General features: G+C 53.2%; 7 protein-coding genes across 7 annotated transcripts, besides 5 other annotated features; 2 read left to right on the forward strand and 5 right to left on the reverse strand.

Moving 5' to 3' along the window:
• Positions 1-3,005: 3,005 nt before the first annotated feature.
• Positions 3,006-4,169, forward strand: PODANS_7_5470 (uncharacterized protein; the record flags this gene model as incomplete). Its single annotated transcript, XM_001907868.1, has 2 exons — positions 3,006-3,518; positions 3,573-4,169. 2 exons carry the CDS (start codon positions 3,006-3,008, stop codon positions 4,167-4,169), a joined length of 1,110 nt encoding a protein of 369 aa, XP_001907903.1.
• A 1,031-nt stretch (positions 4,170-5,200) lies between these two features.
• Positions 5,201-6,406, reverse strand: PODANS_7_5480 (uncharacterized protein; the record flags this gene model as incomplete). Its single annotated transcript, XM_001907869.1, has 1 exon — positions 5,201-6,406. A coding segment is annotated over one exon (1,206 nt), but the record flags the coding sequence as incomplete, so codon positions are not given.
• A 945-nt stretch (positions 6,407-7,351) lies between these two features.
• Positions 7,352-7,478: a sequence feature (rRNA 5S).
• A 247-nt stretch (positions 7,479-7,725) lies between these two features.
• Positions 7,726-7,852: a sequence feature (rRNA 5S).
• Positions 7,853-8,629: 777 nt separating this feature from the next.
• On the reverse strand, positions 8,630-9,552 carry PODANS_7_5490 (uncharacterized protein; the record flags this gene model as incomplete). Its single annotated transcript, XM_001907870.1, has 5 exons — positions 8,630-8,738; positions 8,828-8,949; positions 9,100-9,224; positions 9,391-9,430; positions 9,496-9,552. Coding segments are annotated over 5 exons (453 nt in total), but the record flags the coding sequence as incomplete, so codon positions are not given.
• A 585-nt stretch (positions 9,553-10,137) lies between these two features.
• PODANS_7_5500 (uncharacterized protein) lies at positions 10,138-11,604 on the reverse strand (the record flags this gene model as incomplete). The annotated part of the gene is made up of 4 exons (XM_001907871.1): positions 10,138-10,233; positions 10,291-11,379; positions 11,436-11,494; positions 11,571-11,604. 4 exons carry the CDS (start codon positions 11,602-11,604, stop codon positions 10,138-10,140), a joined length of 1,278 nt encoding a protein of 425 aa, XP_001907906.1.
• Positions 11,605-12,609: 1,005 nt separating this feature from the next.
• PODANS_7_5510 (uncharacterized protein) lies at positions 12,610-15,319 on the forward strand (the record flags this gene model as incomplete). Its single annotated transcript, XM_001907872.1, has 6 exons — positions 12,610-12,936; positions 12,995-13,067; positions 13,124-13,161; positions 13,215-13,949; positions 14,062-15,008; positions 15,067-15,319. 6 exons carry the CDS (start codon positions 12,610-12,612, stop codon positions 15,317-15,319), a joined length of 2,373 nt encoding a protein of 790 aa, XP_001907907.1.
• Positions 15,320-15,761: 442 nt separating this feature from the next.
• Positions 15,762-16,853, reverse strand: PODANS_7_5520 (uncharacterized protein; the record flags this gene model as incomplete). The annotated part of the gene is made up of 1 exon (XM_001907873.1): positions 15,762-16,853. The coding sequence occupies one exon, from the start codon at positions 16,851-16,853 to the stop codon at positions 15,762-15,764; it is 1,092 nt and encodes a 363-aa protein (XP_001907908.1).
• Positions 15,811-15,831: a sequence feature (primer 7G20A).
• Positions 15,929-15,973: an STS (microsatellite 7G20 NON POLYMORPHE).
• Positions 16,080-16,099: a sequence feature (primer 7G20B).
• A 1,541-nt stretch (positions 16,854-18,394) lies between the features above and the next one.
• Positions 18,395-26,785, reverse strand: PODANS_7_5530 (uncharacterized protein; the record flags this gene model as incomplete). Its single annotated transcript, XM_001907874.1, has 1 exon — positions 18,395-26,785. One exon carries the CDS (start codon positions 26,783-26,785, stop codon positions 18,395-18,397), a length of 8,391 nt encoding a protein of 2,796 aa, XP_001907909.1.
• Between the last annotated feature and the right edge of the window lie 946 nt (positions 26,786-27,731).

Consider the following 27,731-nt stretch of genomic DNA (forward strand, 5'->3'; position numbering starts at 1 on the left):
TTTAGTGGTTGGCGGTGGGTCGTGCCTTCCTTTCTCTGGGGTTCAAACAGTAGTACCAAAGACAGGAAAGAGCAACTGATACCTGTGAATCTCCTCTATTGGCGCGAAGTGACATACTGTTACCATCTACGCTAGGACCTTGACCCGTCTGAGAAACCACGGAGAGCATTTCTGTGAACAGCACAGCCTTACGGGTCGATTTGGGGTTTCGATCTATGTGATACCTACTTTACCTACTCTGCCTCCGCCTTGTTCGAGAGGCTTGGAAAGAAAAGACGGAGGTTCGGACGGGTGGGATGGGGGAGGATGGTGTGGAGGTGCGGTGATGATGCTGTGCCCGGTGTGGAAGTGTGGCACATATATGTTGGTGTCGGGAAAAGTGGGTGTAGACTTACGAAGCACGCATGGAAGCACTGATTACAGCTTCTTCTTCCAGATACAAAATACACAGTACCTTACGCAGGGCTGGACCTTGAAGCCAACAAGATAAAAGACGGAAATTTCCCACCATGAAGCTTTTCACAAGGTCCACGTTGGTCTGAGGCATGGGTGAGTAGTTCGGTGTACGCCGGACCTTTGCTCCACAGTCTTGATGGTGGTGAGGGTGCTGCCGTACGGCGCAGAACGGAGACCTGACGCAGGCAAGATGTCGGTTGATGACTGTGTCCGCAGCAGGTAGGTGAAGGGGGGGATAACACGCTGACTTAAGGGTCGTCAACTCAAGAGGTGTGAGTTCTCTTTTTGGTGGGAATTTCATGATTGTTATTGACATTGTTTTTTGTGTGCCTGATAGATCACGGGCTGATGGCAAATACTTACCAGAAATTGACGCTCAAAGGAGCTGTCAACCGAGTATGTTTGTTGGTGATTTGGCCTGTTCGTTTAATCCAGCGGTTAAGCGTCTGGCTATTGTGTGGAGATGAGGGTTGATTCCGGCCCAATCGGTGTAAGTGGCTGGGAGGGAGATGCCTGTTGGAAGCGCTGAAGGGATCTTGTTCCCATATTGGATGAACAGCACGGGCATTCTTGAAGAGAAAAATGACAGCTCACAGGACCTCTCAGGGCGTTCGGTCGGCTGAGAGGACGGGCTGAGAGGTTGTGGTTCGTGATGGTGTGGTTCCCCTCATGCTGTCATCCCAGTGGCTTGCATCGTGGACCACCGTTCCTGCACTCCGGGTGCCACAGAGACATTTCAAACCGCGCGGGGGATGCGGTGCCACGAGGGCAACATACGAGTGGCATATCTGACTGTCGACCCCGTGAAGAAGTTTTCTTTTCATGTTGTGACTCGGGGTATGCATCGTGAGAAGAAGTCATGGTGAAGAGGTTCAGTCAAGAGATACTGAAGGTAAAGGTCTCGACCACCGGCCAAGTGGACCTCATTTACACCCCCGTCGATGGTACGGCGGGGAGTCCACAGCTCCCGCCGCCGCCGATCCGGCTGCTTCCTTGGCCGGCCACACGTGGAGAGGCTGCTGAAGAAGGGACCCCCTGGCGAAGAAGGATTTGACGCGCCTTACACAAGACCTCAACATGATGACGGTGGAAATCACCGACCGATTCTCATTCATTCTCCCGCTGTTCGAAGGATTTATCAAGCGCCTCCCTCACGCATTCACCGTTCCCGGTCAAAACACCGTTCAGTAAACCCAACGTCGCCATCGTCCTGTCGTGTGCCCTGAGGTGTGGGAAGGAGAAGCCATTCCATATCGAGACAGGACCCAATGGCCAGGTACCATTTATAAATTTCGCTTATGCGGAGATTTAACTGCTTCCCAAAAACACCACGACCGTGCTGTTTCCCCCCTGCCAGTGTCTTTGGTTCATCATCCAGATTTCGATAGAAGTCGAGCCATCGAATGGTTCATATCCAGCCGCTCTGGTCCAATCTGTACCTGCGTCGCCCATTCGGCTCGGAGCCAGGAACCGCGTCCGGGACCGCCACCCGCCATCAATATTCATCTCTTGTTTTTGTTCATCCATCCCAAATGACTCCTTCCGTGGTCAGATGCCCAGCAAACGTCTGTGTGTTGGTAGGCGCGTCTCCACCTTTGGACCTGAAGTCGAAACAACCAGAAGAGAAAAAAGTCTGGAAAGATGGTTCCCTATCGTGAGAGATCAGGAAGATGCAGAGAATCAATATTCTCTGCAACCCTTGTTGGGGGCGTGAGCAGCTCCAATAAAATAGGAAAAGGCTGCTCAATAAACACCACCTGGACCGGGCTCAGCCCCACGCACGCTGCACCCAACGGTGCATCTTGACCCATCTTGCGCGATGCGGATGCCCTTCCTGGAGGAGCCCATGCCTGCGTCCACGTCCCGATCTGGGAGGGGGGGGGTGGAGGGGCTTCCAGGGTCCCCTGGACCTCCCAAGACTGCTGGACTGGTCTCGCCCGCTGTGCCGCTGCTTGTTTCTATTTTACTCTTGGGCTCTGCCGTTGCTGCTTGCTCTCTCTCTGTTTGGGTGGTGCTTGTTTCCAACACACACCTCTCCGTCGTCACTCGTTCACCCTCACGGCCAAGGAGATATTCACTTATCTTCACGAGTATTCCGTCAGTCAGCTGGAGCCTTCTCCTTCCAAACTCGGCGACGGCATTATCGCTCAAATTATACCGCTCTCGCAAGCCGTCTCATTGGTGTCCAGCTCGTCCCACGCGGCAGTCGTATATTTACCCGGCCTCCCCATATTGACCTACCAGCAAATCCAGCTGGTCCAGGTCCTCAACCAAGGCCAAGTCCTGCAGGGTGGACTGGGGAAAAGAGAACAGGTCGATATAATACAACTCGACATCTTTGCCCAGGCCAATTCTTAGTGTCAACTACCTTACTCTTCACGTCCAACGCCGATCTGTTTTGTCTGACCCAGTCCGATCGTCCACTCGGTCACTCGTTAGGGGAAAAAAAATAACAGCTTCAAAAACCTGGGGTCGTGGTACAAGGTGATGTCGCACAGGTGAAATCGGAGCCATTTCCCGCAGCCGCGACGCAATACAGACATAAAAAAATGGCCGGAAAGATAGTAACCAGATCCTCGGGTTGGGCCCGCCGATCACAACCTTCATGGACCAACATCCTGACCCTCTTCGCTTGCTTGGCCTGTCACGCCTTGGCCTCCACACCAGATGGCCCTGAGCCTGTCGAGACATTGATAATCGACACCAGAAGTCCATACAAGACAGACAATGGGTGGGTGATGCTTTCACCAAGAGACGCGGAAGACTGGAAGCAGTGGAAGAAGCGTCAGAACGACAAGGACGACGACGAGGACGAGAAATCAAGCTCAACAGCCAAGCCATCAGTAACAACAACATTCGCCATCGTTGCTGGAAAGCCCACACAAAGCAGCACTACATCTTCCGAGACCGCCCCAAGCGCCCTGCCAACACATCTCGACAGCTTGGCCTCTGGGTTCAAGGAAGGATCCAACGGTGATCCCAACGCATGCCCCAAATTCATCAACTGGTTCCTCAACACCCCCGAGTTCAAGGAGTGCTACCCCCTCTCCATGCTCCTCGATGTAAGCTTTTCATCTCCATCCCTCTTCCCCTCCCATATATACTAACCCACCCAGCACTCCAAATCCTTCTTCGACGCCCAGCGCTCCCCGGTAACCATCACCCGCACCCTCGACGCCACCTGCGCAGCCAACGCCACCCGCTGCTCCCAGTACTTTGCCCAGCTAGCCCAAAACTTCACCTCGACGGAAAACTGCGGCAATGACTACACCTGGGGCACACCCGCCATCGTCAACACGTACAAGGCCATGGTTGCCTACGCGCCCATTTATAGTGTTGGCTGTTTACGGGATGAGAAGACGTCGGCGTACTGCTTTGCCAATGCCGTGGGCAACACCACCAGCAGGGGGAACACTTATTTGTACACCCTCCTCCCGTTCAACAAGAGCTTGCCTGGGAGTAGCGTGACGACGTGTGACGAATGTACGAGGCAGACGATGAATATCTACCAGGCGTCGACGGCGGATAGGAGACAGCAGATCAGCCTGACGTATGAGGGGGCCGCGAAGCAGATTAATCTTGTTTGCGGGCCGGGGTTTGTGCAGGAGACGCTGGCGCCCGAGGCGGTGAGGAGTTGGGCGGGGAGGAAGGGGAGGGTGGTGGAGTGGACGGGGTTTGGGGTTGTGATGGGGGTGTTGGTGTGGTTGATTTAAGGGGTTTTTTTTGGTCTGTGAGGCGCGTGGTTTGGTTCTTGTTCGATACCCCCCTTTTTTTGTTTTTTGTTTTTTTTTGGAGAGAGCGATTTCTACGACATATTTATTGGACCTTTTGTCGACATACATGCACACAAAAAGACAGGTTCACACACGTCATTTTACGGACCATCTTTTGGAAATGATGGGGAACTGCATAATTTCTATTTATTTCTCCCTTTTGGAAGGGAAGATGAAAATTTGGTGGGATGGACACAGAAGATTGGTTGAGGATGAGGATAATGGTTCTGGAATTTTGCGCGGCGTTCTTTTGGGAAGATTACTATGATTCGGGGCAAGGAAAGATTCATGACGGGTTGGTTGATATGATATTATTCGAGCGTGGAGTTCGTGTACATACCTTTATGATGTTTGTTTCTGGCTCGTATCGACCTTACTTTACTGGTCTACAACTGCTCAACAAGACCTTGTGTTAGAGAAATGTAATGTTGATGTTTATTGAAGATGTTAACCTCTATTTGTCTACCTATCTTGCTCGTTGTGCCGTGGCCTATCCATCAGGTACCTCACTGCCATTGCCCTCCGGCTGGTTGTCCACACACTGCTTCTGCCTCCACCATGCTGTCCAATATGATGCCGGCTTACTGACAGCACCACACGCACAGCATCACGCTCAACACCGGACACACCGACACCATGACGTGATGCAAGAGTATACTTGAACTGAAAAGATCGATGGAATGTGTGAATAAAAGAAAGCTATTGAAAGGAGCGTATATGACCATATATATACCCGAAAGAACACATATAACCAAGCTGCCAAGCTCTCTACAGCCTTACCTTCTTCACACCGTAGGTACCACAAGTGTACCTTTGCAATATACCCAATTATCCTGCTCCTCTGACCTTTTTCAATAGTTGCTACACAGTGAGAAAACTGCCAAACCCCCTTATCACCGTAAAAAAAACCGACCATCACTGACGTTTATACCTAGGTAGTTTTTGTCACAGAATATCCCCACCCGCACCATTTAATGGCCAGCATAATGCAAAACATTGCCATATACCATGGGCATCACTGGCATCACTGGCATCACTGGCATCACTGGCATCACTGGCATCACTGGCATCACTGGCATCACTGGCATCACTGGCATCACTGGCATCACTGGCATCACTGGCACCACTGGCACCATTGGCACAGTGACCATGCCGCCTCCATAAAACCCATTGCAAGAACAACAACAGCAGCAGCTTTGAACATGCATGCGATTCACCACAGGTGCAGGTGGCCACGCGGCCTGACCCGAAGTCACCTGTATGCTGCAGTTGCCATTGACAACTTGAACCGATGCACCTGGCCCTTGACAATTGACAACAATCGAGGTGTTTTGTCTTTGGCCGCCATTATTGACAACAACTGAGGCGCTTGGTCCCTGGCCGTGGTAGCTAACGCTGTGTGTGTAAGATGTGAGAGGCTGCGTAACTGTGCTGACTGTTCCCACGGTCCCTGAAACCTGGCGGTTGCCGGTGACGTTTGTCTGGGGTTTGGTTTCTGGGACGATGACCAGACTTGTGCCGGGTGTCGGTTTCTGGACTGGTTTGCTCGTTGTGACCACTGCTGGCTTGGCGGGTGTCGGTGCTACCTCTGGTTTCCTCGTCGGGGCAACGACCGGTTTTCGTGTTGGCTTTGGTGTTGGCTTCGAGGCTATCGGGAGAGGATAGAGGGCCATCAAGAATTTCTTGTCTCCATCCGACAGGACACTGTTCAGCGGTACGGGCTGGATTTTGTTATTCGTGTCTCCAATCTCTATCCGGTAATGCATGATGGAGTGTTTGTCGTACGGTGCGAGCTTTATTCGTGGGGACTGATGTTTCTTGTAATTATGCTGCACCTTTTCCGCAGTCCATCCTGTCTTTGCCTGTAGGACCCTCCAGTTCCAGTCGGCACGACAGTCTGGATGTCCGTGTTCGTGCTCCATGCCCAACGCATGACCAAACTCATGCAATATTGTGCGCTGGAGCCACTGCCTTCTTTTTTCCGCCGATTTTATTGTCGTCGACCGATTAATCCATAAGGTGGGCTTATTGGGGTAACGCTCTGCATCGCGGGCAAGGTAGCTACAAGACTCCTTGTCGTTGAACTGGACGCGGATGTCCGAGTCGCCAGAAGTTCCGTCTGTAAAGAAGAAGAACTTGATCCGCAGAGGAAGTGAGTTGTATATGCTTATTGACAAGCTGTTTCACATAGTCCTTTTCTTGTGTCGTACTGTTAAGGAAGCGCACTTTCAGCTGGCGCTTATCGGAGGGCCACAAGAGGTCGTTTCTAGCTGCTCCGCATACCGGCGCTGGGGATATGCGCCGTGAGAATGTGATCTCATCATCCTCATCGTCCTCATCGTCATCATCACTATCGTCAGAGTCGTCATCATCATACTCGTCAGAGTCATAGTCGTCTTCTGAAAACTCAGAGTCGTTGGTGGAGCGGATAAGGGCGGCGGCTATCCTCAACTTGGTACGGGCAACATAGGACTTCAAGCGACGTTTAGAGCGGTCCCATAGCCCGGGTTTGGTCATGTTTATCGTATCAGCCAATAATTCTGGCTCTGCTTCGCACTAAGAATAAGGTAATAAGATGGTCGTAGAGGATCCGGGATACAACCGCCGTCGAGAGACGTGAGGGGGTTGCTCAAAGGTCGGACCAGCTGAGAACGAGAACGCAGCTGCTGTTGACTGCCTAAACACATGGAAAGCAGGTCTCAGCCTCGCCGCCATGTCGTACAAGACATGCGTGCGAGGCTTCGAATTCATGGCGGCCGTTCATTCGCTGACCTCCTGTTTTACTCTCTGCGACGGCATTGCAATGACTTCGGGGCTACCAAGGGGTAAGGGCTGTTATTGCATTTCAACTTTCCCTTAACCATTTGATTAGGGCAGAGTGGATGGGATATCATATTTTTGGCTGGGTATTGTCGTATATGATAGTTAGCGACAGAGCCGGCCATGATAAGAAAGCCTTTTCTTGGAGAACAATTCTAGAATGATGGTGAGATTATTCGTCATCTTCTTAACCCCAGGTTGAATCATGATCAACAGACAAGATCCAAAACAGTCACATTCAAAAGCTCGACTCATCTCCTCGGGCCGTAACAAGAAAAAGAAAAAAAAAAGGAGGCAAAAGCCAAAACATACAACACCGAGAATTCCCCAGTGGTCACCCGCCTGAGTACTGATTCGGCCCCTCAACCATTTGACTAGGGCAGAGCGGACGGGATGCCGTATTTTTGGTTGGGTATGGTCGTATGTGATAGTCAGCGTCAGAGCCGGCCATTAGGAGAAAGCTTTGCTTCTTGAAGAACCAACTCTACCCTGTAGCTATTCAGGCACCACATCTCGATATCAGAATGATGGCGGGATCATTCACCATCTTCTTAACCCCCAGACTGAATCATATCAATAATGAAGACTGAGCAAACCGTCACATCTGACCCAGGCCCCCAGCTATCCCTGATGAACGATCCATTAGCCAAAAAAAGAAAAAAGAGAAAAAAAAGACTAAAACATACAACACCGAGGATTCCCCAGTGGTCACCCACCTGAGTACTGATTCGGCCGGTCAGCTGTTTGACTCGGGCAGAGCGGACGGGATGCCGTATTTTCAGCTGCGTATGGTCGTATGTGATAGTCAACACCAGAGCTTGCCATTATGACAGGATCGGTGAAGAGCTTTTCTTGGAGACCGAACTCTACCCCCTATATCTCGACAGTCTATTGACTATGCAGACATGCTTCATGAGCTCAGAAAGAGAACAAATACAAGAGAAACGGCAAGTAAGCACTAGAGATGTTCTCTTGGATGTATCTCAGGAAAGGCAAGTGGCCGTGTCGAATCATTGATGCTGGGACAACAGCTCATCATGGTATGTTTCTCTTCAAATTTTCTTTGAACAGGCAGTCAGTTAGAAAAGGGATAATATGAGACTGCCCAGAATATGGCCAAAAGCCAAAGGAATCAGCCACGAAAGACAGGAACTGACATACACATAGAACTCGACACCAGTAATCATATCATCACAAAGAAAGCCTCAGGAGTATGTCAAGATCAATTACCCGCTTTTTTAGCCCTGTCCCAATCATGTCGAATATCCTCGGTTTTGTCATGCCCCAGAAGTAACCCTTTGCTGATTCCGGTCGTCAGACCTTCCCGGTGAGAAGTGAACGCCCATTTTGACAGAATTTCCCCAAGAAACAAAGCACGCATTAGTTGTTGTAAGCTGCCTCGTTTTGTTCTTTTTTTTGCCTTGCCCGTGAGACGGAGCAGAGCTCTGGGTTGTATTCCACTAGCTTCTGAATTTGTTCGCTAGTTAAACCACAGACAAAAAGCAGACCTTTCCCTAAGAACCCCTGAGATGCCCCAAAACACGAAAAGATGATGTTGCCCCGCAAAGAGTGCTGACCATTTAGACCTCGGTGGTGACCTTGGCCTTGGCGTTGGTGACCTTGACGGATAATTGCTTGGCTCTGGCAATGATCTCGATGCGCTTTCTGGAGGAGACGTTGTGGGCGATCCTGTAAACAGTTAGTCAGTTTTGTTTGTTCAAACCTCACTCGGCAGCGTTCCATATTCGCGGGCTCGAAACGGGAGGATGGGGACGTACTCGGCAGCATAGGTCTTGTTGTGCATGAGGAGGAGCTCGACGTCACGGACGTTGCTGACGAGGAAGGCCTTGTGGCCGGAGGGCATCATGTGGCGGGTCTTCTTGTTGGAGCCATAGCCGATCTAGAGAGTATTGCAACCGCACAGGTTAGCCACTGTCGTTTGTAGTCTGTGACTTGTCAAGTCTAATTGTCTGCCCCCCCTCGAAAAAAACAGCAGCAATTCCGCATGCTCAATTCGAGGCTCCCCCGAGATGAAAATTGTGCCACATACCGAGGGCATAGCAAGGTTGCTCTTGAACCGTCTGCGGACTCTGTTGTCGATACCCTTAGGCTTGCGCCAGGCCGAGTCCACCCGCATGAACCGGTCACTCTGGTGGCGGGTGAAGCGCTTCGTGCCTGTTCAGAACCATTCTCGTCAACAATCATGTCCCTCCAATTTTCATCCATGAATCGCGGGTGGTTGCTGTGTTGTCGCCCAGATCGAGCGAGGGAAAAACATCGTGTGTATGATTTGTGCGGATAGTGTCGTCGGGGTGGGATATTTTGGATTCGTGGTACGTACGCTTCTTGACGATCGGGACGTGCTTCTTGGCGGCAACCATCTTTGCAAAGTGTTAGAAATCGACTGTATCAATTGAGCGATGATAGCGGGGGTGCCGGTACATACCTTGACGGTGTTTTGTCGGATTGATGGTGGACGATGGGCTGGCGTCGATATCGGGACCTACCTTGGGAAAAATTCCAGAAATTGGGAGAGCTGGTGGGCTTAGGGCTGGTGTGGAAAATTGTTAGACAGGTGGCCTGTGCGCACAGACTAACTCGCCGCGGAATCTTGGCAGTTGCGGCACAGATTGTCAATGTTGTGGGGCCCAAATATCTTATCGATAAGCCCTATTTCCGTCATTGATGCAAGCGATATGAGGCAGCATTCCTTTGCTGGACGTACGAGGAGAAGTTGGAGGATGATATGATCCCCGAAAAGCCATGATCCATTATGAAAATATGAGTCTATGTGCTTGCTGAAAAAATGCTACACCACCCTCAAAAAGCAGCGCCGGCCCCCTCAAAGACCTGACGCTATCATCTATCGATGCTTGATATTTCCCCTTGTTGAGGAAAGTCTCCTTGGTGACGTGCCTCATCATGGCCCTCAACAGACCCAGCATCCGAGGGCGATCAGGGGACACAGTCTTTCACTGAATCTGTGGTGTTGTAGACCACGACAGTGGACTATTCCTGAAGCCGTCTGGTCCAGTCTTTTGACAAACGCCCAGCCCGCCGAAAATCCCGTCCTACACTTGAAGCTCCTTTACTGGGTAGCGCACTGGGGGCCGCCCTCACCGTCATCCTCGTCTTCCTCCCACTCCCCACCGCTGTATCTGGGGTCTCCTTGGTGTGCGCCCATCTAAGATTTGAGTCAGCAGTGTTCAGTTTTCATCAGTCCGGGAGAGAGAAAACATACCTCTTCAATGTCCGCATTGTCCGTGAATTCGACGTCATCAATTTCGTCAGCAGCAATAGGGGGTCCTGGAGGAGGGAGAAGCTTCTTCAGCGCCTCGTGGTCGTCATCACTCTCGAGCCAGCCGTCCTTGGGGAACTCAATCTTGACAACAAGGTACAGGTCACCCTTGGCCTCACCGCGCTTGTGAGGCATGCCCTCGCCCTCGACCTTGAGAACCTGGCCGGGGCGGAGGACCTTGCCGCGAGGGTAGTTGATGTGAATACCTCTGCCATCAAGGTGCTTGACCACAACGCGAGAGAAGCCGGTGAGAGCCTCAGCAAGCGTGACATTGAGGTCGGCCGAGAGATCGTGACCGATACGGGTGAAGACGTCATGGGGCTCCTCGACAAGGTGGAAGATCAAATCGCCGGGGGTTTGGTCTGGCAATTGGTCTGCCTCGCCTTGGAGCACGATGCGGTCTCCTTGCATGGAGCCACGGTCGATGTAGAGCTCCAGTGCCTTCTTCTCCTTGAGAGTCCGCTTGCCCTTGCACTTCTTGCACCTGTCCTTCTCCTTGTAGTAGTTGCCCGAGCCCTCGCAGTGGTCGCAACGAATAATTTCTTGACGAGCGAGACCTGGGCCGAATGGGCGGAGAATCTCTCTGACACCCTGACCGCGGCACTTCTCGCATGGATTTGGCGCAACCTTCTCCTTCGCACCGCTGCCCTTGCACTGGCTGCACACAACCTGCTTCTCGGCGGCGAACTTGACAGTCTTCCCCTTATAAAGTTCTTCCAGCGTCACCTTGTAGGCCTGCTCTTCGTCGGGGCTGCGTCTGGGACGTCTGGGCATACCACGGCCACCGCCGGGCATGCCACCCATACCGCCCATGCCGAACATCTGGGAAAGGATGTCGTTCATGTCCATGCCCGGACCGCCCGGGCCGCCGCCTCTTGATGGGTCAAAGGCAGCCATGCCATGGGTATCGTAGAGTTCGCGCTTCTCGTCATCGCGAAGAATCTCGTAGGCTTGTGTGATGGCCTTGAACTTGGCCTCGGACTCGACACGCTTGTCTTCGGAGACCTTGTCGGGATGGTGTAGCAGGGCCAACTGGTTTGTAATCGTCAGTGTCTACCGGGTAAGACCCGTGGTGGCACAGTACATACCTTTCGATAGGCCTTCTTGATATCATTTGGGCTGGCAGACTTGTCTACGCCGAGGAGAGCTGCGAGTAGGAAAATTCGCAGTCAGTAATCTTTCAGACAGTCAAGGCTGCCTGAAGGATGTAGGATGCGACTCACCGTAGAGATCAACATCTTCTTCTTTGCCGTCCATGATTGCGAGACCCCGTTAGCTTCGGATTTCTATAAAATTGATCCGACGTGTGATAGCCGTATGCCGCAACAATTGTCCAAATGCGACTCTGTGGCTTTCCGGGGATGGCGGGGTGGTGTCGAAGTTGGTTGATGGTAGAGCCTTGGGAAAGCAGTGGTGTTGTAACTGAATTTTTAGCCCATGAAGGTTGCGCCCCGCGTTCCAGGCTGTAGCGAAAAGTGCTCCAGAGTGTGCCAGGATTCGAGCCACGACGCCCAACTTTTGCTGGGCAAGCAAACAGTTTTTAAATCTTAATCTTTCGCCTCAGAACAAACATTAGATGAAAGGCTGGTGAAACATTTTATTTGCTTCAAGCGTTTCCAAACTCATGTTTCTTACAAGCCTCCCCCACTGATCCTAACCTCATAATGCTCCTTGTTACATCCAGAGACATGGCAGCCAGTTCAACCTGGAGAACTCAGGATGAACACAATGACCATTGCGGGAACTTCTGGAGCCGATAGCCGGTAGGTGATGTGCAGGTGATATCTGATATTTCACTAGACATCCCATGTCTGTGTCTGGCCTGCATCTATCAGGTTATGAATCACTGGGCAACACTTCAGATTGCATTTCTCTGCCTAAGCATCGTCTACCGCGACGAATCTCACGTAAATCCGCCCTATCTCTGCATGCCAATAAAATCAATCTTGAGAATAGAGAGAGGTATAGTCAGATATCTTTCCATCTCTCATGGTCATGAATGACAAGAATTGTGAAATCCCATGTTGAAATCTTATCGTACAGCAACCCCACCTGAAATTCTTATCGGGCAGTGGGGGCTTGGGGTCCAATGCCAAGGGTTCTCTTGCAAGGGCCGCAACGCCACATGTCACCTCCACACTTGGAATCCACTCTCTTGGCGCTGTGGCTAGAGCATCCTGGCTCCATAGCAGCATCAACTACTGTTGCCTCACTTACACATGCAATTCTTTCCAAAACTGGGCAGCTCTGGAATTGAACACGATGAGAAGAAACAGCCTCTCGGGGCAGAAGCTGTGGTCAGCATACGGCCGGTGGAAAGCCCTCACCTCACTGAGGCGATCGCAAGAAGCATCACACATATTTCAGCAAAGATTATGTTTTTCATGCTCTTCGAAGCTCTCTCACAACCCAGACCGGCAAGCTCGTGAGAACAGGGTCCAGCTCCCCGACACACCATGTCGTACCCGATTTGCGCCTTCACCAACGGGATACCTTCACCTAGGTTCATTAAGAACTGCCTTGTTCAACTACCTCCTTGCCAGAGCTACTGGTGGTCAGTTTGTGTTGCGCATTGAAGACACAGACCAGGTGATTCTCTCTCCGGCTCATTCGCTCTCCATCAAGTAAACTCACATAGTCAATCTAGAGCCGTCTTGTACCAGATGCAGAGTCCAAGCTGTATGAAGACCTGAAATGGGCTGGTCTTTCATGGGATGAAGGTACCTCACCATCTGCTCGAGTCAGCATAGCCAAGCTCATTAACACCACTTGACAGGCCCCGATGTAAACGGGCCATTTGGTCCGTACAGACAAGTAAGGCTTCCCCTAGTAACTGTCAAAGAGGCATCGGGCACTGATTGACTCAGTCTGAAAGATTGCCCCTTTACCATCAACATGCCGCCGAGCTCCTGGCTGAAGGTAAAGCCTACCGGTGCTTCTGCACACCCGAAGCCCTGGAAGACCACAAGAGGATCGCAAATGCAGCCGGACAGCCGACTTTGTACCCTGGGACATGCAGTCACATCTCACCTGCCGAGTCAGAGGAGAGGGCACACAAAGGCGAGAAGTTTGCCATCAGATTCAGAAGCGCAAAGACCCCTACGGCTGTGAGAGACATCGTCTACAACCACTTCAGGAAAAAGGAGTTTGAAGATGACTACATCATCATCAAGAGAGATGGATTTCCGACTTATCACTTCGCCAATGTGGTGGACGATAAACACATGGAGATCACGCATGTGATCAGGGGCGCTGTAAGTAAACAAACAAACCCCTTTCGGATCGACAGGGCTAACACAAGCAACCAGGAATGGCTCATTTCTACACCCAAACACGTCGAGCTCTACAATGCTTTTGGCTGGGCTCCCCCACAGTTCGGTCATCTGGGTTTGTTGGTTGATGAGAACCGCCAAAAACTCAGCAAACGCCACAGTGGTGTCAGTATGACTTGGTATCAAGAGCACGGAATCCTACCCCAGACCCTACTGAATTTTGTGGCCCTGTTGGGCTGGCGCGGACGGGACACCGCCGCCACCGGGGGTGCCAAAAAGAAGTCCGGCCCCAACGGAGACGTCATGAGTCTGGACGAGATGGTTGACATTGTAAGCCCCGGACCTCACCCATAGCTTACCCTCTTCACTTACCCTGCCCATCCTGTTCGCACACCGTTCCGCCATCACCAACCAAAGCTGACTATTTAAACCCCCGACGCAGTTCAACCTCAAATTCTCCAAAGGCGACATCATCGTCTCCCTCTCCAAGCTCTCTTTCCTCCAAACCCAGCACCTAAAACTCCTCCCCCAAACCTTACCGTCCAACCCGTCCCTGCTCGCCGACCTGCAAACTCGGCACATCACCCCCTTTATGGACTTTTTATCCTCGGTCGAGTCCCTCCGCTCCCGGTCCCCCTCCCCCGAGATTCCTTCTTCCCTCGGCCTCCACCTCCTCGGCGACCGGATCCCCAATCCAAGAATCTTTTCGGCCCCGTACGTGGCTGACCTGGTGCAGATAATTCTCAAGTCTCAAGCCCACCTAGCAAAGTCTACCACTAACCCTCCCACCACCCCAGAGGGGAATCTCGTCCCTTGTGAGCACAATCACCCCCGTACACCCCCGGCGTTTTTCCCCCTGCGGTATCTATACTGGACTTTATCCCCTTCTGCCCTGCGATCGTCTCTTGAAACCTCCTGCATTGACCTCTCTACTGTCACGGTCAACTCGCAACCTTGTTCGTTGAGTCAGGCTGTTGATTGGCTGATTGGTGAGTTGAAGGGTATTCCTGAGGAGGAGTGGACAAAGGAGTATATTTCCCTGTTTTTGGCCCAGAGAAAAGAGGCGATTGGGTTTAAGGAGGGGGAGAAGGTGGCTAGGAACACGTGGAAGATATGTCGATGGGCGGTTTTGGCTGGGGAGGAGGGGTTGACGGTGCCGCTTAGTATGGAGGTTTTGGGCAAGGAGGAGACGGTGAGGAGGTTGGAGGCTGCGGGGGGGGTGGCAAGGGAGGGGGATAGTGGTGATGGGGGTGATGCTTTTGCTGCTGGGGTTGTGGGGGAGGGGGCGTTGGGGGCGGCCGGTGCTGGTACTGGCAAGGGAGGGGAGGTGGAGGCGGGGTCGTGGACGGATGTGCTGCCTGATATTGAGATGGGGGATGTCATCTTGGAGTAGGATCTTGTCTTGTTGTTGTTGTCGTTGCTGTTGTTGTTGGAGTTTTGTATGTAGGATAGAGAAAACGAAAAACGACTGTGTGAGAAGAAAAAGAGATGGGAAAAGTCAAAAGGGGCGTGGGGAATTGGTGGGATCGGCCTGGTCCCGGTGCTGTAAAGCTTCGGTTTGTCATCGCCGGCAGTATTCAGTCAGCTGTATAATAAAAAGAAGCACACCCGTTTCGGGGTTTCAGTCTCGCAAAAGGCGATACTCAAAGCCTGAAACGGGAGTGCTTTTTCTCCACCTGACTGAATGCTGTCGGCGGTGAAAGGCTTTACAGCACTGGGGCTCTCCTTAGACGGCTGATGTTGATACTGTTGTTCAATTTTGTGGGAATATATGTCTGTTGGTTTTGTCTTTCTTTGTAGAGAAAAGGGGCGATGATGGTATGGCCTCGGTTTTGGGAGTTGCATAAACTTCACAGCTCTACTCTCTGTTTCTCTCTACTCGGTTGTAATTATCAAAACAAGTTTCATCTCCTCATCTCTGGCACGTACCATACCTGTAGAGCTCTGTTAGCTATGATGTACCTTACCCAACCACAATTATGGCATTGTCTTCTTCATCTGTAATAATAAAACTGTATTTCATCTCCCCATCTTAATATGGTCCCTGTGTGACCCGTAACCCACCCATCCTGCCAGCTCCCCAAACACCAAATATCTAATGCCATACATTAATCATTCTCATAAACCTCAATATCTCTTCCCCTACTCATGCTTACACCCACAACCCTCCATCTTCGCCCTCTCCCTCAACCCCCCAAAAATACTCTCCTTCACCTCCGCCGCCATCAGCCCGGCCCTCTCCTTAACGGCAACCTGCCCAACATCCCGAATAATCTTGTCCAGATCCTGCCCCCGTGCCTTCGACGAGCTTCCCCCACCACCACCACCACCACCAGCACCACCACCCAACGGAACCCCCGTCCCCGCCAACCTCCCACCACCCTGCCTCCCCCCAGAACCCCCAACAACCTCCCTCACCTTCCCCCCCAAATCCCTCATCTGACTACTCGCAAAATCCCTATTCGTCAACAACGGATTCCCCGCCAGCGTCCCAACCCAATACTTATTCCACAGCGCATCCAACAGCTTATTATCCAACGTGCTCTTGAAATGCTCCACCTCCAAAGCATAATATTTACTCGCATGCGCTCCAAAATCCTCCATCTTCCCCAACGGCACACTCTTATCCCCTCCTCCCCCTGACCCTCCCGACCCAGACCCTCCAGTATAATTCTCCGGAAAAGTCCTAAAAGCCCCAATATCCACCTTCCCCCCCGCCACCGTCCGGTCAGGATCAACCACAATCGCCACCATCGGTCCCTGCAGCTGCTGCAGCTTCTGCGTCTCAACGTCAATCCCGCTCAGCCAGCACCCGTACCCCGGGTGCGAGTGATACCACCCAACCACATTCTCCTGCCTGCTCTCCTCCCTGCACCCGCTCAGATACTGAACCAGATACTCGTCTGCCTCCCCCTGCGCATTCACTCTTGTCTCTGTCCCCTCGACCGGCAGGCGGAACGCGTCCGTGACGACAAAGGTCGACCGGTCGATGAAGCCTTGCATCATGCCCATCACCTCGAGCGAGCCGCCCGAGCGGGCGTGCATGACCATCTTGAGGAGCGCGACGGGGGAGATGCGGACGGATTTGAAGTACTGGGGGTCTTGGACCCAGGGTTTGGACGCGTGGTCGCCTGTGTGGGAGGGGGGTTGGTTCGAGGTGAAGTGCGTGTACGAGTAGAGGGCGTCGAGGTGGTTGGAGGTGAGCTTGTCGGTGAGTGGGAGTTCTGTTGTCATAGGTAGGCAATGGTTAGTATCGATGAGGGATGGAGAGAGAGGCAGGGAGAGGTACCCATGATGGCGGATCCCCTTTTGCCGATCGGCTAACTGGGCGTGACTGATAGTGTCGCTTCTTCGCTGAAATTTGGAAAACGACCTCTTCTGAAATGACTGTTGAAGTCGCCGTTGATGGAAAGCTGGTGTTTGTCAAGGTGGGAGTTGTAAGCTGGAGCTGGCCGAGCTGCAGCCTGCTGCTGTGGTTGACAATGGAGGGGTCGCACTGATAAGATAAGGAAGCTCCCCCCCTGCCTGCCGTCAAAGTGCTCCTTCCTCCTGGCAACCCACAAACCTTATGAAGGTTACTTTAGCAAGGCAGTCGCAATGGGTAACTGATAATTATTTAATATGTGATATTCCATTGTATATACCGCTTTATTATGTACTCCTCTTAATTCTTCCCCACCGACTTATGCCCTTGAACTCCAAGAATGCTTCCCTTCCTCTCTCTCGGCAGCTCCCCCTAGTCCGTGTCTCAACTAAAAAAAAAATATAAACTTTATATAAAAGACTTCATCACCATCCCATCTTACAATGCCACCTCAACCCAAGACACCGCCACAAAACGAGAGTAAGAAAAAAAAAACCATCAAAACAACGGGCTACACCAAGGCTCCCAACCACACCCCCTTTACTGCCTCCTCGAACTCCTATGACTCAAAGTCTTCATCAACCCTCCTCCCCCTTCCCCATCCTCCCCCCCCTCCTCCAGCACCATTTCCCCCCCTTCATCCCTCACAGCAACAACACTCTGCTCCCGTTGCCCCCCACCACCCCCCTCCTTCAACTTATGCCTAATCGCACTCAACTTATCCCTAAACCCCATATGCCCCCCCGTCCTCTTCCTTTCCGGACTCCCACCACCCCCGCCGCTATTCATCACCTCCTCCATCCCCATCCCACCAACCCCCGCATTATAATTACTAAAAGCTCACCGTATGTATTCCCCATCCCCATCCCCAACCCCCCACTGTTCTCCCCGGCCTAAGCTTTGGTACTGCTGATGTTGCTGCAATGCTGCCCATTACTGCCCCCACCACCGCCAAATAGGCTTTTCGATCCACCCGCTACTATGCAGGCCTCAGCAAACTATCCCAAACCCATGTCTTCTCCCCCCCCCTGAACAGAAGAAGATGACCCGGAGCTGATCGTCGACTGCGTAGGCTGCGTCATCAAAAAGGTAGGTATAGCACCGGTAGCCTGCGTGTTAGCAACCACATGCCCAGCAGCTGAGGCTTGCTGCTGCTGCGGCACCGTCGCCGACCGCTGCGAAGAAGCAATGCTCGAACTCCGGCTGGCAGAAGACTTTGGCACAGGAATACTGCTCGCCGCCGTCGCCGCCCGCCTGATCGACTGCGGTGGCGACCGGGAAAAGTCCACCGGCGAGGCACCAACGCCGTATATACTAGAAGAGTCGTCCCCGCTGTTCTCTCTCGACTCACCGCCCGCTATCGAGCTGCCGACTGGAGTGGCAAGCAACACCGAGCTGGTCGCCACCTCCCTCAATTTTTGGACTGCTGAGCAATGTTAGGCCGATGTTTCGAGAACTTGTTGCCAATGATGGCACCCGTGTGGCTGATCAGGGCTTTGATCACCCGGCTCTTGAGCGCGAGAGCCAAGTCGAGGTTGGACCAGGTCTTGTTGCGGTACTCAATCGTTGGCATCCGGAAGACGAAGTCATGAACGTCTTCAAAGTTGCGCTCGCCCTTGCCCTTGTAGGAGACGCAGAGGACGACAGAGGGCATCTTGATGTAAGCGAAAGTCATGTAGTTGGAGGCGCGGTCGATCATCTTGGTGAGATCGTCTGATCGGGCCTTGGCCTTTTCTTCATCCGTAGCAGTTGACCGGTGGCGGAGGCCGAAGCGGGAGCCCTTGCGAGAATCGCCCGAGATGGAGATATTGGAGGAGAAGCCTGTGCCGGTCCGGCTAACACCCGGCCTGGGGGTGCTGCCGCGAAGGGAGTCATACGACCGTTTCTTATTCACAGCCTTGAAGCCGGTCCCCGAGCGGAAGAGTCGGAAGGATGTCCCCTCGCCAGAGTGGATGCTCAAAGCCTTGTGCTTGGGGGGGTCCTCGTCAGGATCCGAAGTCAACGTCGGACGAAGTCTCAGCTCAAGCGAACCAGCCCGGGTCTCGAACTGTGGAATCTCCGGCTCCTGCTCCCCGGGAACAGTAAGGTGATCCGTAATCTGATTCGCAAGAGACTCGCTGATGGACATGTTATCTCCCTCATCCTCCTCCTCCCCAGGAATCGACTGCTTGATCATGAAAGGCGACGTGTTCTTCCCCTCAGCCGGGGCATCCCCGTCAATCCCCGGGAAGATATACTCAAACAGCTTCTTGCCCACCTCTCGTTCAAGCTGAACCTTGAGCGGAAACAGATTGACCTCAAAGTGATCCATGATGGGAATACCGGCGATAGCCTCCAGCATATTCCAGTACACCCTTATCATCGGCTTCGTCTCAATGTCCACCACCCCAGCACTCGGCTCAAAGTAGGGCGCAATCATGGCCGGATAGATGGCATCAGGCAGCAGATTCAACCCCAGTATCCTCCCCACCTGAATCAAATTGATATGCGACCCATCCGAGTTGTCCGTCCGGTCATACTCGACGTCCTTCAACTGCAGCTCAACAAGCGGCTCATTGTTGTCCCTGATCAACTGCCACACAATCTCCTTGGCCGTGATGCTCCACTTCAACAGCGCGCTGCTGGTCGAGTGATCAAACTTCCTCTGGCTCGTCGTGATGGCCTTCATCATAAAGAACAGCTCATCCTCGCACGCGGCCAGATCCCGCTCCAGCACCAACCTATCCTGCCACCCCTTCTCGTCCATCTGCCTCGAGTGCGTCTGGAAGTGCGTCTTGATGTCCTCCAGCTGCCTCACCCTCTCCTGCAGCTTAATCACCATCTCCGGCGCCCCCCTCAAATCGCTAAAGTCCGACGCCAGCATGATCTTCTCCAGCCTCTCATTCCTCGTCTTCTCCAACGGCTCGCTGTACATCAGCAAGTCCAACACAATGACATAGATGGCATAATACTGCGACGAGTTGCACAGCGCGTGCGCCTGAGGGAACTCAACCCAAAGGTTGTCCGTCCTGCTCTCCTGCGCGCTGCCGGCCTGGCTCAGATTGTCCACCGCCGCCGCCTCGCTCGTGTTGACCTCGTCATTGTACTTCAGCCTCAGGGTGTTGTACTTATCATACCTCAGCATGGCCGAAGTCTTTTGCACCACCCTCTTGAACCCGAACGGGTCCGCCTGGAAGTCAAACATGACCTCCATCGGCACCCACGGCGGCCACGAGCTCCCCGCCGGCGTCCCGTACGTGTTGCCCGAGTACATTGACACCAGTTGCGTGCTGAACCACTTTTGATGCGTCACAAAGAACTGTGTGCTGTCCATGTTGACCAGGAACCTCCTCTGCACCAGACCGCTGACGTTATCCGAGATCCGGCTCTTTTCGAGGACGTCCACCACCTTGAGCTCCATCCCCTTGGCCGTGGTGAGCACGACATGCTTCTTGTTCTTGTCGCTCTGCAGCTGAATCTGCGGGGCAATCAACCGGACATGGTAAGCATTCTGCGTCGTAAACTCATCCGCAATGCCACCCGACAAGTCCGCCATGGCCGGATGCTGCGCGTCGATATTCCCCGTCGACCCCGAGAACTTCTTCCCGTCCCCTAGAATCTTTCGGATCCTATCCTCAATATCCTTTTGAATATCCCGGTCTTTACCGTTCGCATCCGGTGACTTGCCCGTCCCCGTCGGCGTAGCCGCAGTCTTGGATTTAGTCTGCTCATCCACCAAGTCCAGGATAAACTTGACCGCGGGCCGGGAGAGGTAGTAAACAAAACCCCTCCGCTGACCGACCTGGTGCATGTACCTCAGAATGATATTCCTCAACGTGTTGTTCCACTTGAGCTGAACATTATGCACCACGAACCGGTTCTTAAAGTCACTCGCAAACTCGCCCGTGACCTCAGACTCATCCGAATCATCACCGCGCAAGTAGTCGGGACGGTTAAGGTCCCCCTCCGTAGCAGTCGACTCCTCATCCTCATCACTGCACGAAGCAGCCCGGGGCGTCATCTCCCTCAACATCCCCTCGAGGAAAACCTTCCTCCCATGTAAGACACCAGTATGCCGACTCAAGATCTCATACTCCGCTCCCAGATCAGCAGTGGTGGTATCCCCCCTGACCATCCTCAGCTCAATCTCCCCAAGCGTGCGCCGGTGAATTTCCGCCTGCTGATCAATCTGCTCTAGCCTTCTCCGAATAAGCTGACTCTGCACCCTCCTAGGGTCATCATCATGGCTCATGATGCAGAAATGCGTCGGCTCCTTCCCAAAATGCGTCGTCCTGTCCGGATCACCATCAATCAGCCCGCCAATGTCCGTCTGCCGGAAATACGTCACCCTCGGCGCAAACGCAAGCGGCAAGATCTTGGTGTCTGGGTTCAGCTCCGTAGGCAGGATCCAGTCCAGCTCGACAAAGTCGTCCATGTCAATCCACCGCGAATCATTATCCGGAATCGTGAACCTCGACACGTCCGCCACATCAGGTTCCTGATCCCCGATATAGCTCGACAGCGAAGCCTTGGTCACCGCATCCGCCGTGGTGCCGCGAATGCTAGCCGACACAGCCCTCACATCGGCAGACACAAGATCCAGCTGGCCAGCATGTATCCTCATGCCGCTCGTCCTAGACTGGGTGTTCCGCCCGCGATCGGGAGTAGTGAACTCCTCCCTTCTCATGTGCAAATCCAGCATCCAGCTGTCAAACCGGACCTTGATACCCGTCGCAGAAACAGAATTCTCTGCGTAGTCCTCCACATCCTTGTGCTTGTAGATGTGACTGAGGAACAGCGGCGCCAGCAAAACATTGTACTTGATCGTAGCCAGATGCCTCCCAAACTTCTTGCTGTTCTTCTCTCTTCCAGGCCAGAGAGCACCCTGTCGAATAGGCAGAGAAAGCGGCCCAGAGAAAAGCGACCACCAGGCGAAGAAGTGGGTGAAGAATCTCGGGGTGAGATGCACCGTATTGTAGCTGCGAGACGGTTCCGTGACAGACCCAGTCCACTCCCGATCAACCGGCGCCCGAACAGCAACAGACAAGTGAATATGCTGACTGCGGAACCCGCGAAAGGCATCATACGGCACGCCATTCTCCGCCTTGGCGAGATGGGGCGCCTTGAGAATGACATCGTAATGAGGCTTGAACTCGAAGCTCCTCTCACCATTGACAATAGCCTTTTCAAACACCAGTCCGGCCATCACTTGCACCTTGCCGGACAGTTTCATGACCACTTTTTTGAAAGCCGCGCCGGATTTGTAGCTGCTGTCACTGGTAAAGCTCTCATCCTCGCCATGCTGCCTCCTCGTTTCACGGACGTGATGGCTGTAATCAGGCACGGCAAGGACATACTCCCCGCTGTCCACCGTCATGAACCGCTTCGGGTCATCATCAGCGTGAATATTCCACCTGACATCCTTCCTCCAGCACATGATGAAGCCCGCGCCGTTCCCAGTGACCTGGTAAGGATCCCTACTGCCCTTCAGCGCCAGGTGGACATCGCCGCCCTCCCTCCACGCCACCCGAACTCTGGAGTGGAAATTCAGCCGAATCTTGTCCCAGAACCCGACCTTTTCAGATGGATCAAGCTGCGGCTTCGTCATCGACTCTATCGCCATCATCATGTCCTGAATCGCAGGCTGATACGACGGCCCCCAGGTGATCCTCGTTGGATTGCTGGTATGGATATCAATCACCATGTCAGAGAAAGTCTTGACAGGCCCGATGGTCCTGCGGACGTCCACCGCAAAGCTTCCCTGGTTGGATGCCATTGAATCCAGATTCCGGCCTGGCACAATCTGGACTTTGATCTTTCTCATCGACTCTGGTCCTCTGTACTCTTCGGCAATGACAAAGTCCGTCGTCATGGACAGAGCCTGCATTCTCGTGGATTGGGATGACTTGGTCGAGGGAACATGGATAAACGGCAGTGGGTAGTCTCTCAGAGATATCCTCGCCTCGCCCATCTCGATCCTGACGCTCATCGGGACAAGCAACGCATATTTCATATCCCTTGGCATGCCCTTCCCGACCTTGTGCAAGAAATCAGGCAGGTCTTTCATCGGGAAAGACGGCTTGTCGAGCATGATGTGCAGATCGCTAAGCAGCGCCGACATCAACGCTGGCCGCTGCGGGACCTCGAGAATCTTTTCGCTGTCGTTCCAGTCCTCCGGCACCTCGTTGTGGCCCCAGAACGCAGCGTGCAAGTCCTTGGTGGCATTCTTGGACAGCTCATACTGCTGATCAATCCGCTGCTTCCAGCTTCTGGCGTTATGAATATTGAGCCTCTCTCTCGCTTCATTGATCGAGATCCTGGCATCCCCACTGATCCCCAAACACCCTCCCTCAGGATCATACCTCGGCGCCCGTCCCCTAAACCTCCCCTCCCCCCCACCAGACCGTCCCTGATCAGCCCCAATACTCCTACTCCTCGGCCCCCCATCCCCTGACATCCTCGTCTTCCCCCTCGACGCCGCCGACCTCGTCCTCAACTTGGCGCTCTCCTTCTTCGACTCCTCCTCATGGATCTTCTTCACCTTGACCCTAAACGCCTCCTCCCTCGCCTGCCTCTGCATCATCTCCACCTTCCCGGCCCGATAAATCACCCCCAACTTCCACTCAAACGCCCCATCCTCCAGCTCAAAAAGCAACGTCTTGGTACGGAGCGAGACTTTGGGCACATTCCTCGGCCCCTCCGGTCCCTTATCCAGAATATACTCATTCGTCCCCGTCTTGAACCGATGATGCAGCTGCTGCACCGACTTGATCGAGTTGACAAAATTGTCCGTAATCTTGTACACCACCAAATCATGCGGCACCGCCACCCTGATCGTCTCCGAGACCACATCAAACATCCTCTCATCCTGCACCTGCCCACCCGTAAACTTTTTCCTCGACTCCCGGTAGTCCAACCTCACGTTCTTGACGCTGATGATCCTTGCCCAGACCCTCCTCATCCTCGGCGCTTCCGCATAGAGCCTTATCAACCTCGCATGCAAAAACGGTGGCGACCAGCGATGTCTCCCCGCCTCCAAGTTACATATCTGGAACATCACCTGGGGATCAGAAGGTAAATCCGCCTTGATCTGGATCAACGTCGCCTTGAAATCAACCGCCACCAACTCTTGAACAAAAGACCTCGCGACCTCCCCATCAAGCGACAGCTCCGGAATAGTCCCCCCCGCAGAAGGCGGCGACAAGTGTCCCACCACCAGCCTCTTCGCACCCATCTTGGGCGTACTCGGCACCATCACCACCGGTGTCGCCGGGCTTGGCCCCCCAGCAGCATTCGTCCTCACAAACGCCTTCCTCAACACCGCAACCGCCACAGCAACAGCATAATGCCTATAAAGCGAGTACTGCAGCAACACCGTCCTAATCTGCGAATGAACATGAAACACCGGCCCCTGGTTGTCACTCAGCGTCGAAAACGCCAGCTCCAACTTGGGAATATTCAAAAACGGCTCCACTTCCCACTTATCCTCCGCCTCAATCATGTAGGCTTCAAACCCCCTCACATGAAGCGATATCCTCCTCCCATCCCCATCATGATGATACTTTTTCCTCGGAGACATCGGAATCGTCTTCAAAAGATCAGTCTCGGGCGACATCATCCCCCGACTGCTCGCCCGTCGTCTAGACGGCCTCCTCTGAAGATTGTCAAGCCTCTGGGCGCGGTATTCGGTCGTCCACGTATCCAGCTGAATCGCCAGACCCCTCGTCTCGTCAGAGATGTCCTTGTCCACACCCGCCACCTCGACACTGAAGTCTGAGCAGGACAGCTGAAAGTGCAACAGCCACGCCGGCATCGCGCGCAGGAAATTAGAGTGCCTCGCTGTCTTTGACGAAGCCCTCTTGTCCGGCTCGACGTCCAGTCGCAACTGTCGTACAATCTGCCTCAGACCGTCCCCAATCTCATCTTTGACCATCTTCAGCGAGAAAGTCTGCAGATTGCCCGTCGCCACCACCTGGACGTTAGGCGAGGCGCTAAGCTGAATTTTGAGATCAAACGAGTCCGTCTCGAGAAGATCAATCTTTTCGTTTCCGGCCGAGGTCTGGTAGTAAAGATGGTGAGTTTGTAGCCGCATAGTAGCCGCAAGGCTGTAGTGAAGCTGGTCGACCGTAGAATGGAACGACTCCATATCCAGTGAAATGGACGAGATGGATGATATAATCAGATCAAAATCATCTGGATCAGCGCCTTTGTGCACCGGCGGGAGTGCTATTCTCACTACTGGCTCGTGCATGGAGAATTTGATGTTGGCCTTGGGGAGGAGGCGTGAGATGAGCATGTGCCGTGTCTGCGGTTCGGATTTGGGAGCTTTTGGTTTTCGTCGTAGCATAGCTATAAGAAGAGGGAGGTGTCGAGGATCGAGGTCGACGGATGGTGAGGTAACGACCGAGTTGGCGAATAAAATGTTGGCATTGCGCTGCTCAGCGGTGCCCTCGTGGGTGAGCTCGACTGTTTTAGAGGGGAGGGTCGTCCGAACGGTGGTGGTGGCCATGGGGATGTACATGATCCTCTCGGGCTTGCCATGTCCATCGTCGAGGCCGATGGATACTGACAACGCGGCAGCCAATGCTTCGTGGGCAGTATCTTTTGAGGGAAAATACATCCTATGTGCTGAGGACTTGGGGTCGAGCCGGTGGAGGTCGATGCCCACCTCCTTCATGGATGCGTTTAGAAGCACAGGATTTCCTCCAGGACGAACGTGGTCAATCTTTTTAGTCAGACCAACATAGCTGACAGCAAACTGAACCTCCTTGATGCCCCTAAGGATCGAGCTGACAAGCTCCTTCGAGTCGGAAACGGTCTGCATCAGCTCGTGGTTCGTTGTGCTCCCCGGTACATCGATCTCCTGCATCACCTGATCGACAATAACGCCCATAGGATCGGATTGGGCAAACTCCTGATTGCATTGGCTCTTGATCTGCTTGGACAGTTTCGCGCTGTGGCTGACATCGTCATATGGGACATGTAGACGGCCGAGCTTCAGCGAAATGGCGGCGTCGCGGAGACCGTCGAGGGCTTCGTATAAATAGCCGTGGATGTTCAGGGTGGCGCTGTCCAAAACCTCCAACGATTCTCCCCCATTGGCCGTGAAAAGAACACTCCTCAGCGTCACAATCCACTCCGCTTGCTGTTTCTGACGGCTCCTCTCTGCCTTCCCTTGCAAGAAGAAGCGCGCCCGGTCGACCATCTTCGACCTCGTGTCAACCGCCACGGTAAAACTGCCCACTTGCACGTTGCCCACGTCGACAATGTTGACCGAGGAATTGGTCGCAACCACATCCACCATCCGAAGCCAGTTCACCTTGCGGTGCAACAGCTTCAGCTTCTCTTTTATCTTGGTCAGGCGCTTCCAAGTCTTACTCCTCCCAGCCGACATGGTCTCGCGCCTCGTGATTTTCGGCACCTTCATCGATTCAGCAGCCGGAGGAGTGGAAGCCGCGCCATTGAGCTTCGTCTTTTCGTTATCGCCATCGCTATCCGAGTCCGAATCCTCGCTGCCTGCTGCCAGCCCCGCAGCCTTATTCCCTTCCAACTCCTTGATATCGACGGTAACGGCGAGTTCGCTGACGACTATGCTGAGCCAGGTGGGCTGGGAAAAGGTCGGTCGGTGGACGTTGAGGCCGAGGCCTCTGATGTCGATTCGTATGCCATCGCGCGGGGTGTAGGACAGTCGTCTGAAGGAAAAATAGCCTATGCGCTGGATCGAGAGGCCGGTGATGATTCGTATTACGGCAAATAAAACAAAGGTCGAGAGATAGAGAAGGACTAGGATTCCAAACACAAAGGTCGGGTTAAGGAGGGCCATCTCGAGATGGTATGTACAACGGGGAGGGACTGGTGGCAGGTGGTGACATCCATCAGTCGCATACAGTTTCGTGGTATCTTGGGACGTGTAAGTTTCCAAATCCACGGGATCCCCGTCACAGGTTTGAGGGGACAGCCTATCTACATTCACTCGCGCGACATGGGGAGCAGTGCCATGGTGTGTGGGATCGTTTCTCGTTTCGTCGAGGTAGGTAAGGTCGGGGATCGGAGGACAGCTTTGCAGCAGTTGAGGTGCAGTGCCTGGCAGATAGCGGGACGGGAGGTTTCTTGTCAAGAGGTACACGGGATACTACCGATGCTACGCCGTGTGGTTAGGTACTTCTCATCATGGATGTTGGGTTCAGACTATTTACCAACGCAGTGGCGCAATTAAGGGCGCGGCAGGTAGAAAGTAGTTAAAAAAAAAAAAAAGACAACTAGCACTGGTATCAAAAGTAACAAAAAAGAAGTGCTCCGTGTGGAAAAAAGGGAGGGAAATTGATAAAGAGTCGAGGTCCCAATTCCATTCCCCAAATTCCACAGGCTCCAGAAGTGGGATGGAGTCGCTGGCCTGGGGCGAAATGAATGATCGCTTTGATAACCAATGCCACCCTGGTCACTTCCCCTGGCCAGGTCACAACCCGCCAAAATCCAGCCTTGGCAGGGAGCTTCTGGATGCTTTTCTGCCGGCCACCACCGCCCATGTCCACTGCCAGTCGAGCCAGTCTCCCACAAGATCTCCAGGCCAAGCTCATTTAGCGCAAGGATCAAGGTGTGAGTGAGTGAGTGAGTGAGAGAAAACGCGGGGTGATGAATTGAATCTTTTTTGTTGAAGCTCTTGTCGAGGAAGCTTTGTGTGCTGCTGAGGAACCAATTGCAATCTAGACATTCCATGAGCTGCGATAGGGTCCCTGCAGCTTCGAGAAACCTTTACAACCGTTTCTGCC

This window comes from Podospora anserina, chromosome 7 (genome assembly GCF_000226545.1).
Source record: "Podospora anserina S mat+ genomic DNA chromosome 7, supercontig 1".
Lineage (NCBI taxonomy): Eukaryota > Fungi > Ascomycota > Sordariomycetes > Sordariales > Podosporaceae > Podospora > Podospora anserina.